The 12,844-nt window shown below is 47.6% G+C and overlaps 2 protein-coding genes across 2 annotated transcripts in view; both read left to right on the plus strand.

Moving 5' to 3' along the window:
* The window catches only part of LOC109510347 (FERM, RhoGEF and pleckstrin domain-containing protein 1-like), a gene marked incomplete at its 5' end in the record, with an annotated part of 8,399 nt that extends 7,269 nt beyond the window's left edge, over positions 1–1,130 (plus strand). Inside the window, one exon of the mRNA XM_019860595.1 lies at positions 657–1,130. Coding sequence (XP_019716154.1) covers positions 657–732 — 76 coding nt within the window. The remainder of the gene's footprint in view (positions 1–656) is intronic.
* Positions 1,131–4,648: 3,518 nt separating this feature from the next.
* LOC109510348 (zinc finger protein 292-like) overlaps positions 4,649–12,844 on the plus strand; it is a 25,827-nt gene continuing 17,631 nt past the window's right edge. Inside the window, exons 1-7 of the mRNA XM_019860596.1 lie at positions 4,649–4,831; positions 4,944–4,996; positions 10,273–10,393; positions 11,072–11,207; positions 11,512–11,711; positions 12,467–12,603; positions 12,692–12,833. Of these exons, the coding sequence (XP_019716155.1) occupies positions 4,649–4,831; positions 4,944–4,996; positions 10,273–10,393; positions 11,072–11,207; positions 11,512–11,711; positions 12,467–12,603; positions 12,692–12,833 (972 nt within the window). The remainder of the gene's footprint in view (positions 4,832–4,943; positions 4,997–10,272; positions 10,394–11,071; positions 11,208–11,511; positions 11,712–12,466; positions 12,604–12,691; positions 12,834–12,844) is intronic.

The raw sequence follows: 12,844 nt of genomic DNA on the forward strand, positions 1-12,844 counted from the left end.
CCTACGAGGTGGTGTTTTTGGTGTTGCGTGTTTTGGGGGGGGGGGGGTCGATTAACTTGACCTGTTGAGGTTATAGTGCGGGGGCGCCAAGCCGCCTCCCGCCATCGACCCGTTACCGCACGCAGGCCACGATGAGCATCAGCCATAGCGGCCTCTTGACGTCAACCAAAATGGAAAAAGTCGATCCAAATTTGTGAGAAGGATGTCGTTGTCCACTTTAAGCGAGACCTGAGGCGGAGTTGCGGGATGCGCTTTTGCAGCATGCTAACTATTGGAGCTCACGTTTGAAAAAGCTTCTCCTGGCGCTCCAGATTGTCATTCTTTACAAGCTTGGAATGAGAATCATCATGAAAAAAACGGCACCAAATCTGATGGCCAGCTGCAATTGCAGACCGCTGAGCGCCAACAACTTCCGGTGATGCAGATCGTGCGCTACCGTCGGTTCAAGTCGACCTGCCTTTTTGACTTTTCGGGTGCAGTCTGCACTGACACCAAAATATACCAGATGAAAACCCCTCCCCCCTCGCGATGGACTTGGGAGCAGTCCACGAGAATGCCCCCCAAATATTTGAAAGAGATGGATGTAAAGGGCACCCCTGAAAACGTTTGCTAAAATGCCCAAATTCGCCTCATCCCATTTTCTTGTACTTCACCAGGTGGATGGAGGTGATCCGCAGTGCCACGTGCTCGACCAATCGCTCCCTGCCAAGCACCAGAAAAGACCTTTATTGATTCCCCCACAACCACCACCAGGTGAAGATCTGGATTCTCAGCTGCTTTCTCGCCAGAAAGACTTTAAATCCGCACCAAAGCATGCCGCTTTGCACTCGTTAATATCCGCAAAAAGTCTTTCCACCTCCAGTACACACACACACACACACACACACAGACGGCAGGTTCCTCACCGCCACCATTCACTTTCTGCACAGCTTGTGAGTATTCATAATGTTTTCCTACTCCTGGCAAGTCCCGCCCCCTCCCCCGTCACAAACCTGACTGAATCGTTTGACATTTACTGCAATTGGTTGGCATTGTGCCGGTCCGAAATCATTTGACAAACACGTTGAAGATGATCATTCTGATCTTGGGTTCAACGGATTCGCTTTGCGTGACAATCCATCGACACGAGTTTAGTGCCGCTTTGAAAAAAAAAAACGGCTCGTTTTGCAGCCACTGGATATTCCTTTGATACGCCGCGAAGCGACCTGCTCCGCCCGATTCATCCCGTGCGTTACTTTGCCCCCACGTTTGAGTGGGTGAACGAAATGGACGACTTTCAGAAGGATTCCCTTTTTGTCTTACCAAACCAGACATTTTTCTATTCCAAATAAAGGCATACAGTTTGTATTCAAGAGGAAAGTTGCGTTTTGTGTGCAGAACAACACCGCGCAGAAAATAATCATCTCGAGTGAACAATTCCGTTGAGTCGAAGCGACCGCGTGAAGGTCACCTTCGGCAACATTGCAGCTCTCAGAAGGCCGTTTATCCCTGAAACCGAATTAACGTGCGCAATTATTTCATATCCATCAAGTGAGCGCCTTTCTCCAAATCAATCATACGGTGGGGGAACGCCGTCGCCGCACACAAACCCAAACACACACCTTTATTTCCTGACGTACTCCAGCCCGTGATCGCCGCGAAAGTCGTAGTTGTCGTGGTGGGGCAGCGAGGGCCAGTCCGGCCGGTACGTGCTGGTGCTGTACACAAAGGCCTCGGCGACGCCCCCCGCCGCCGTCCTCTGCCCGTCGTCGCAGAAACACCACACAGGCATGAAAATTCATTCATGATTACTGAGGGGAAAAAAATCGTATTTTGGATGACTATTTCAAGCAGAGGTGGCAAAAACTCAGGCTCGAAGTACAGATACTTTTTTTTTTAATGTAGAAGTACTGTACCGATTCAGCTGCAAAACTGAAGTATATTTCAGGATGTATTTTTTAACTGCCAAAGATATACATAAACTCCAATGGCACAAGATACTTTTTTTTTTAACCAAAAGCTATTGTGATCAGCGTCTCTGGTTTCATTCAATCAAAACAACAGAGGCGAAATTAACTCCTGCAACTGAGAAACTTTCCTTACCCGCACAGATGCAACAAAAAACTTTGGGGGTTTTATATAAGACATGATGGCCATGAATCATTGTTGTCACTGACAAAGCTGTTGCACCTTTGACCCCAAGTGAAAATGTCCAAATGAGGGCAAAAGTCTGAAGATTTTCCAGCACAGAGTTTCAAACCTGACAGGCGGCCACGGGTCGGAATCCTCTGCCGCTCCCCCCCATGGACATTTTCACACACTCACTTTTGTTGCCAGCGGCTCAGAAAGGAAATGGCGGTGTGGCCTTGTACAAGCTGCACACCGATGATGACACCAGCGGTTCCAAACGCGGTAGACCCCGCGGACCACCTGAGCAGCCGGCGGGCCGTTCCTAAAGTAGTGGTGGGTCAACGCGATTTTCTAGGAAGGTCGGATCAAAGGTCATTTGAAAATATAACCATTGGGAGGGATACAAAATAAATTGGCGCGTGTTGGTATTTGCAAGAAATCGTGAACAGGTTCAGCGTCTTCGCATCAATGAATCTCATCAATTATTAATCAGGACTTGGCCGTCACTAACAGATCTTTTTACAATTCATAATTCTTTCAATTATTCCACGGATCACTCAGATAATTGACCCCCCCCCCACCACCACACACACAGCTCTGATTGAGGCAGAAATTTTTGTAGAGTCAACGGTCGAGTTAGCCAACGACCCCCGGCCCAGCCCTAACAATCGCATAAACGGCAACATGTGATTGAATGCCATTTGAGCACATTTGTCATTTCCGAAGCGTGTATCAAACCGGTAGCTGTCAGCTTCAGAAAGGTCGGTGAGCCCTGCTTGACGTCGTCCCAAAACGTGATTTCCGCAGTTCGAAACGTGATTTCTGCAGTTCTGTCCCATGCAAAGAGATAATCAATTCGAAACCAAACGATGACACGCTTGTTTGCAGGAGCCTGGATGTACTGGTGAATTGTGTTGCTTAAATCTGTTGTTTGGTTATTCTTGTTTAATAATCACCCGCTCCTCGAGTGTATTGGTTGGTGTCTAGTACTGCCCGTGTTATCCCTGTCATCCCAGAACCAGCGGCTATCGTTACTGACTTGTTTTTGTATCGCAGCTTCCCCCCCCCTGAATGATCAGCTCCGACGATTTGCGTCTCGTTGAAACTAACGCAGGTGTAACCGAGTGTGCAGTTCCTCTATTGGACAAGGTTGATCGAGGTCACGGCCAATCAGCGATTCTCTCCCAGTAGAAATATAAGGCCGCCTTGAGGGCTACATCGTACATCGACTTCGCCGCCATATTGCATGTGGCAAATTGGATCGACCGAGGGTGTCACGTTTGTAGTGTACAAAACTTCTGCACTCCAATGTCAGATCTCCTGGGATGAAGACTGAAAAATGACTTTGGATTGATTTTGATCGAACATCATAGTGCCAAAAGAATTTGCTGACTTTGCGGGGAACATGACAGACCTTCTCACGCGAACTTCCAAATGGCAAAAGCTCAAGCGAGCTACGACGGCACCTCTCCACCTTGATGCAATATATTTATCACACGGATTTTGAAATTGTAATTCCGCAAGGTTTGCGTCCATCTGTCCCTCAGGTTCCCAAAGGTTGAAGAGCCAAGTGCATGATCCGTGCACAGAAGGAAAGTATGTGCATCGAGGTACGGGTGGAATCGCCGGAGAGCAAGTACTAACGCCTACTCACGTTCTCGTAGGGCGATGCGGTAGTGCGATTGGTTATGGGTGACAGTTACCCATCTGTGAAGAAATCTTGGGAGGTGAGGCTCATTGGTGCCGGCGCTGGGCAGTGGCGTGCGATGTGCCCCTGGTTTTCCACATTGTTTGCATCCCTCCGTTTACAGTCGGCTGCTCTTCCGTTCCACACGCTTGGAGTTGTCATCGCCGCACTCTGCTGGTGGCTTGGAAGGCAACACCCCCATGATCATCTTCACCGCTGCTCTCCGCCAACTTTCTTTGGCGGCGATGTGTTTTCTATTGGATTTGTTTCGTTTTTTTCCAGACAAAACATGCTCAACACATTCAGTTGTTGTCTGGATAAATGTTTGTAAGGAGAATTCTTCTTGAGCCGTGGCGTTGTAGGTACCAGATCCTTCCCAAGCATGACGGCGGAGGTCTGCAGTGTTGGCATCCAAACTCTGGCCTCACCGACTCACGTTCTCGTAGGGCGAGGCGGTAGTGCGATTGGTTACGGGTGACAGTTCCCCATCTGTGAAGAAATCTTGGGAGGTGAGGCTCATTGGTGCCGGCGCTGGGCAGTGGCGTGGGATGTGCCCCTGCTTTTCCACATTGTTTGCATCCCTCCGTTTACCGTCGGCTGCTCTTCCGTTCCACACGCTTGGGAGTTGTCATCGCCGCGCTGTGCTGGTGGCTTGGAAGGCCACACCCCCATGATCATCTTCACCGCTGCTCTCCGCCAACTTTCTTTGGCGGCGATGTGTTTTCTATTGGATTTGTTTCGTTTTTTTCCAGACAAAACATGCTCAACACATTCAGTTGTTGTCTGGATAAATGTTTGTAAGGAGAATTCTTCTTGAGCCGTGGCGTTGTAGGTACCAGATCCTTCCCAAGCATGACGGCGGAGGTCTGCAGTGTTGGCATCCAAACTCTGGCCTCCTCCCTATTTCCAGTTAAACAACTTCTCCCCGGGGCAACCGAAACACTGCCGCACGGCTCCCTCTATAGCCTGCCAACCAAGACGCTCATGTGGTCGGAAGTCCATAAGGACCCGAAGAGCTTTAACCTCGAGGGCAAGGCGACCTGGACTGCTGTCTCCTCAAGAGACCAGCCGTGAAACTGCGTTGCCAACTGGACTTGGGCCATTGTAGCGGCAGTTTGAATGCACCCCGTTGCCGTGGCATCTCCAGGAGCGTGGAGGCAATGGGGCACTGGGAGAGCCCATGCTGCAGATCTCCGCAATGTACCCATGGATGCCAGCCCTGCTTCTCCTCCTCTTGTCGTCCAGGGTTCCTTGTTGCCTCCTCAACAAGTCCGTGGCTGCTGGAAATGCTCGCCGCTCTTGGGAAGCGCTCTCGAAAGCGGGGCTTGTTCCTCTCGTCCGGCCCATCCATTGTGAGTGCCTTCCTCCAAGCCTCCGCATCTTTTCTCAAGCAAGCTGCAAAGTCCTCGATCTCCCTGAGTGTGTCACCATCCGCAATCCCACTTGCGACCCCAATGTAACGTTTGCGTTTAAAGGGCGACACAGTTGCCGACGCTCCTCGGTTGCTTTATTCTCGCAGACGGTAACGAAACGCACATTCATTCAGGAGCTGCGATCGGCCACAGCTGACGGATTGCCCAGTCACCAGACACATTGACTCCTGCTTAAAACAACCTTCAGGCTAATCGCACTCCTACTCTGTCATCTGCAATATTCCTTTGATCGATTGATTCTCTATTCCTTTGCTCTTCCGCCCCAAAGACTTCACACACGCACTTGTGACAAAGAAAATAAAGAGCAACTTTGAACTTCATCCAACTATTTACAAGCGAGCTCGGAAGTGCGTGGTGGGTTCACCATCGCTGCAATAGGATCGGTTCCAAAACCAATCCGCGAATCGGCGTTCGGAAACCGCTCTGCCTTGCGGGGGCACTCGAATGGAAGAGGCGCTCAACCGGCGCGACGTTTTTTGGCGTTCGAACCTTATTATCCGCTCTGACGAGCTGACGTCGGCGCACGCCAAGTCACATATCGAGCGCTCCGGCTGACGACGCTGTAGCCAATGAGCGGCCGGCGATGCGTGCGGTGTTGTGTGGCTGCTGGCTGCTGGCTGGGCAGCTACGAGCGAGCCTAAGCAGCTAGTATGGCGGAGGAGGGCAGTTTGCTCGAGTTGGAGGGGCTGGAGAAACAATTACAATCACTCATAAGATGTTATTCCAGTGACGACTTAAGGGGCGACGGCAAAACGTTCTGTTCGGACTATTGTAAGGTAAGGTAGCCGCGGCCCGCGTTGTTGACATATTTGTTGTCGAAGGTATTAGCACGGATGTTAGCTGACTCCCCTCCCCCAGAACTGAATTGCTCGCTTTAGCCGCTATGATTTGGGAGCATTCGCAAGGAGGAACGAGTCGGTTGGCGTTTCAAACACAGGCATGGTTTTGTGACGAATGTTCAAGTCACAGCAATGAAAAACCCGAGGAAGAGACGCCGATTCAAGTGATCCCGGCGCTGTCCTGTTTCGGACGGCTAGCCTGCTAACGGTGGAACGCCTGAGCAAGCGAGCAAGAATTGACCAACAAACTTCGTCAAATGTTTGGTGGGCTCGGCAATTGGCAGCACTTTGCAATTGGCGACGGATGTCCTGCATCCCCCCCAGACCCAAGTTCCACATGCTAGATGTCGACACATGTTGAAACTGTTCTCATTCAGCCAAATCTCGTCATCTGCTCGGACAATCAATTTGATTTCGGTTCAGGGGACAAACCTTCAATTGATTCCCAGTGTAATAAATGACATGAAATGAACGTAGTTTACTCCATCGGGACCTTCACTTGGTGTTTCCCAACGTTTATGGAGCCGGTGCACATACCTTTACGTCAGAAACGTCAAATGTCATTGTCTGGGGAGGGGGCTGTCATTATTTGGTCGCCCGAAACTGGTCCAAAAAGTCAATATGACTAAAAATAGAAAGAAAGTATTAAGCGTTGTTCTTAGTACTGCGAGTGCCACGTCTTTAATATGTAGTGAGACACAAAGGTGGGTTCTTTTGGCATCTACAAAGTGTTCCTGAGGAAATGTACAGAGCGTTCCTGGGGGTTGGCGGGGTGATGATATGATGATGGCGTCTCTGTATTATATCACTGCCTGCTACGATGTCAAAAAGTATTGAGTGATTTATTAATTTCGTATTTGTTTTAATCCGTGTCAGACCATTGAAAACCAATTCCCATTTGCAACGCCGGCCTGGCCGCAGACGGACGGCAGAATACAACAAGGCAAAATAAAAGCAGATACAAGTCATGGCATTTACACCAACCTATACAATATGATACACTCCAACAAAGGACTGATAGTTCGTCCATTGACGAAGAACACCCATACGGAATGATTGGTTCAAATATTGTTGTCACATGGAATCGTCTCTCTCACGTCGTCGTGCTTTTCAGCACCGACTCTGTCACATCTCTGGGACACACTCGGCCGACTCCACGTCGCCGTTAGTACCGGAGACTCAATGCATAAAGGCTAATGACATGAAAGTAATGCTTGCTCCACTTTGTAATCATTCCGACCCGGCCGGGTCCCCTTCCGTCATCGGCCCTCCGTCCTTCTTCATATAGTAAGCGTCGACGCTCGGCCCTCGTCCTTACAAAGAGCGTCCTTCCCGGTGTGTTTTCCTCTTCCTCAAGGCGCTCACGACAAAGCTTAGGTCACTTCACGAAAGAAACGCCTCATGTATAAAATACGAAGGACGTGTCTTGCCGCGTGACACAACGCCAAACTTTGAAAAAACGTGCAGGCTCTCGCATGCAAATATCGACGTATTCATCGCGCGTACGCCTGCCTTCCGAACCTTATTTTCAGTTAACGCCGTGATTGGCTGTTGCAGATTAAGACTGGCCATCAATCAAACAAAAAGGCCATCGCTCTTTCTTTCTATTTTGAATGTCTAGTGATTAGGCTGGTCAACATTCGCATTTCACAACACAAAAATAGCCACGCTGATCAAAATAAAACTTTGGGAAATCGTAGCCGTCAGCGTGATGCGCGGGTACCGAGAGACGTACAACGCAGGCAGCTTTCTTAACCGGCCGGATTGATCGCGAGTGAAATGGGTGTCCCGAGGCCACGGGTGTCAAAGTCAAGGCCCGGGGGCCAGATCTGGACCGCCACATCACTTGATCAAACTTCCATGATGCTTGCTCAGATCGCTAGAGCGATATGGAAGCATTTTCTTGTTACCAAAGCCTTCATGACAGTAACAATAGTTGCCAAAATCGCTCTTCTGGACTTCTTTATATGGGTTCAGTCATAACCGCCTTCCAAGGGAAACGTGAACTAAAACGCGACTCGAGACAAAAATGAGTTTGGCACCCCTGCGGCGTAGGCACTTTATGTTGTCTGACTGTACACCAGGTGGCAGCGTTGCGATAAAAATACTGTTGAGACGAAATAGCCTATTAAGCAAAGAGTGTTTGGCTCCACTCTGGCCGTGTAATTTTGCCTCCCGACACCCAATACTTAAGACGGATGAAAGCCCACTTCCGTCCTTGCTTAATCCGTCCTTTTTAAAAAAAAAAACTTCTCAACCTCCGTCCCAGAACATGGGCGTCCATCCAGGACGGACGGAATGCCCATCTCTTTTAACGCTCATGAAGTGAATTTGGAAAATTTCCCGCGGCGCTCCTGACGATCTCACGTGGCACATTCCGATTCGGGACGTGTCTTGCCGCGTGACACAACGCCAAACTTTGAAAAAACGTGCAGGCTCTCGCATGCAAATATCGACGTATTCATCGCGCGTACGCCTGCCTTCCGAACCTTATTTTCAGTTAACGCCGTGATTGGCTGTTGCAGATTAAGACTGGCCATCAATCAAACAAAAAGGCCATCGCTCTTTCTTTCTATTTTGAATGTCTAGTGATTAGGCTGGTCAACATTCGCATTTCACAACACAAAAATAGCCACGCTGATCAAAATAAAACTTTGGGAAATCGTAGCCGTCAGCGTGATGCGCGGGTACCGAGAGACGTACAACGCAGGCAGCTTTCTTAACCGGCCGGATTGATCGCGAGTGAAATGGGTGTCCGGAGGCCACTTACATTTTGTTTCTTTGGCAAGCCCCCAGAAAACAAAACAAAAAAAAAAAAAGTCCGTCTTCACGGCAAAATGCGAAGGCGCTTTGCTTTGCAGACGCACCTGATCCGAGCTCACTTTTGAAGATTCTTAAAAACCACAAACGACAAAACGCTCTGACCTTTTGACATGAGTAGAAGAGGGGCACAGTTGCAGGCTGCTCTATTTTCCTTAATTGGGTTGAATTTGTAGTGTGCAACTTCAGGCCTCTTCAACTTGGGTGATATCCAGATTCCTCCCAAAAGGTACAAATTCTGAGTTGACCTTTTCTTTGACTCGTGTCTGTTTTTTTTTTTTTTTCTTTTGTCTTCACACAGGAGTGTTTTTGAGTTGCTGCTTTTCTTTGATGAGCGAGATTTCCACGAAGAGCCATTGAAACACTTCTCAGTAAAATTCCAGGTGAATAGTCCATATACCATATGTGGATATTTTGGACTGAAATTTTAACGCACACACGAAATTGAAAAATGCCATTCCTTTTGTTTACTGTAGACCGAAAACATTTTGGTTTGACGTCGAGGGATACGTGAGACAAATTTCGATTCGACGTTGATCTCTTTGAACGGAACAGGTAGCCCCTTTGGGAATCTGTCGAGAAACAGTCTTGTTTCCGCGGACAACAACCATTCCAGGTTGTTCTACGCGCTACAAAAGTGGATTTTGTAGCGCGCCAAGTGCAGAAACGACACGACGGTTGCTCGCGCGTACCGTTTGAAAATGCTTCTCCTGCCGCTGCAGATTCCCAATTTTTGACAATGCCATCGGCGCATTGCGGATGAAACAAACGTTGTCAACTCAAGTGTATTTCTCGAGCACTTTAAGACAACCATGGCTGCATCCAAAGAGCAAATCTCATAAAACAATTTGTCAGTTTGAAATGTTGATCTCTCTCTCGTCTCCCTCATCCATTCGGTCAACAGCAAAACGTCAAGATTTCTCTCTGTTGTCATCACACTGAACATGACGGTAAACAGTTAACAGATAAAACATTAACCTCTTGTCTTTTTTTTTTTTTTTTTAGGAATGTTATTCTGCCCTTTTAAGGCATCAGAATGTTCACTTAGTTCAGGTTGAGCCTTTGCTTGGTGCGGGAGGCGCTTGGGCCAATACAACCTTAAAGGAAATCCTCAGCGAATCCAATTTACCTCAGAATGAAGGTCAGTGATACTTGCCGCCCGTTTGCTTTCTTCGTGTTGATCAAATGCTTATTTTGCTGATACGAAATGCAATTTTTTGTTTAGTTATTTATTTTGCGCCACCATGCATTGCATGCATGGCTTTGGATCTTACATTTACTTGATCAAATTTTGCTCACTCTCAAAATCACTGATGTCCAAATAAAAAGAGCCCATTAAGCAGGAATACAGTTAATGATCCCCTTTACCTAAATATATTCGTAGCAAAGAATCGGCGCGTGTGTATCTTTTGTCTTCACACAGGAGTGTTTTTGAGTTGCTGCTTTTCTTTGATGAGCGAGATTTCCACGAAGAGCCATTGAAACACTTCTCAGTAAAATTCCAGGTGAATAGTCCATATACCATATGTGGATATTTTGGACTGAAATTTTAACGCACACACGAAATTGAAAAATGCCATTCCTTTTGTTTACTGTAGACCGAAAACATTTTGGTTTGACGTCGAGGGATACGTGAGACAAATTTCGATTCGACGTTGATCTCTTTGAACGGAACAGGTAGCCCCTTTGGGAATCTGTCGAGAAACAGTCTTGTTTCCGCGGACAACAACCATTCCAGGTTGTTCTACGCGCTACAAAAGTGGATTTTGTAGCGCGCCAAGTGCAGAAACGACACGACGGTTGCTCGCGCGTACCGTTTGAAAATGCTTCTCCTGCCGCTGCAGATTCCCAATTTTTGACAATGCCATCGGCGCATTGCGGATGAAACAAACGTTGTCAACTCAAGTGTATTTCTCGAGCACTTTAAGACAACCACGGCTGCATCCAAAGAGCAAATCTCATTAAACAATTTGTCAGTTTGAAATGTTGATCTCTCGTCTCCCTCATCCATTCGGTCGACAGCAAAACGTCAAGATTTCGTAGGCGTCGCAGTTTTGGTTCTATTGGAGGGCTTGAAACGTTTTGAATGTCAACTTCACGTCACCTCTGTTGTCATCACACTGAACATGACGGTGAACAGTTAACAGATAAAACATTAACCTCTTGTCTTTTTTTTTTTTTAGGAATGTTATTCTGCCCTTTTAAGGCATCAGAATGTTCACTTAGTTCAGGTTGAGCCTTTGCTTGGTGCGGGGGGCGCTTGGGCCAATACAACCTTAAAGGAAATCCTCAGCGAATCCAATTTACCTCAGAATGAAGGTCAGTGATACTTGCTGCCCGTTTGCTTTCTTCGTGTTGATCAAATGCTTATTTTGCTGATACGAAATGCAATTTTTTGTTTAGTTATTTATTTTGCGCCACCATGCATTGCATGCATGGCTTTGGATCTTACATTTACTTGATCAAATTTTGCTCACTCTCAAAATCACTGATGTCCAAATAAAAAGAGCCCATTAAGCAGGAATACAGTTAATGATCCCCTTTACCTAAATATATTCGTAGCAAAGAATCGGCGCGTGTGTATATAACTGGGCAACCTTGTTTTGCTTTTGCTCTTTCTCAGTGGACAGGTTCCTCAGCTCCGAGTTGCCAGTGTTCTTGGAGCTGCGGGTGCGCTACCTGATATCCTGCCAGCGCGTCAGTGAGGCTTTAGCCCTGGCAAAGTGTTGCGTTCGGCATCCGTCGGCAGGGAAACACTTGTTCTTCCTCCAGGTCTACCTCACGTGGCTTTACAAGACGCAATACAATCAGCTGCTTCAAGAAGTAGGTGGCAAGGGGGCGGGGCAGTTGGCCGTGAACTCATTGAATGCCACAACGTAAAAATATGCTTGCAAAAACCTGATTGTTCAGTGCCAAAACGTATACATACACTTTGGGTGGTTTTTTTTTTAATTGAAAAAATGTTTTAATAACAATAATAATAATAAAGGGCTTCACGCACCCCCTCGGTCAGTATCAAGGCTGCGGGAATGGTTTCAGTATGATAAACTACCACTAGATGGCAGAAGTGGCTTTGGTCAGATCTCAGTCCACACACAGTATGAGCAGTTATGAGTGTTGAATGGCGATCCTACGTCACAAGGTGGCGTGCGGAAGCAGTGTCGCGGTGAGAAATACCGGCAGCTCGCTCTACAACAGAACTTTTTCAAATCCCCAAAAGATGACCAAAGTCCCATTGTCATCCTACCAACACATGCACACACAAAGTTCATGCAAAGTTCGTCCGTAGGTTGTGCATCAGTGCAGCGTTGATCTTGCAATAAATTGTACTTTTTATTGCTGATGAAAAAAAGAGGGCGAAAGCTTTCTCCTTACAAAGCTCGAGAACTCAATTTTTTCTGCAGGCTTTCAAAATGGGTCAACATGGCCCAAAATGGTCGGCACCGGCTGTCCCAATTTGAGGAATACGGCTGGCATTAAAGGAGTTAAGACCTGTGTTTCGCTGCTGCCATTTAGGTGCACTTGGATTTATTTTGTCTTTCTCTCTCCGCCCCCCCAACCTGAAATGTTTTCTTCAGGTTGCTGATCTCAGCGGTAAAGACGCGGTGCACATCATCTGCAGTTTAGAGAATGAGGAAACAAACGAACTGCTGTTAGCCCTCTGTCAGGTGTTCCTCTCCCAACAACTCTGCAGGGGTGACATGTACTATTTATGGTGGGTGAAGCTCACTTTAATTCTTCTTTTTTTGTTGTTGTTGTTAATAGTTCTAATGTTGTCTTGACGCCCACGTGCTCCTGTGCAGGGAGCTTGTTTTTATCTGGAGCAAACTTCATCATCGGCTGAATACTTCCAAAGAGGCGTTTCTTGAGGAAAGCCGTCGCCTCATGCTGTCTGCCACCAACGTCAACGCAGTCTTCCCGTTTGTCCGAGTTGTCATCGAAGAGGTGAGAATCGC

Source organism: Hippocampus comes, unplaced genomic scaffold, assembly GCF_001891065.2.
Source record: "Hippocampus comes isolate QL1 unplaced genomic scaffold, H_comes_QL1_v1.1 scaffold56, whole genome shotgun sequence".
Classification (NCBI taxonomy): Eukaryota; Metazoa; Chordata; class Actinopteri; order Syngnathiformes; family Syngnathidae; genus Hippocampus; species Hippocampus comes.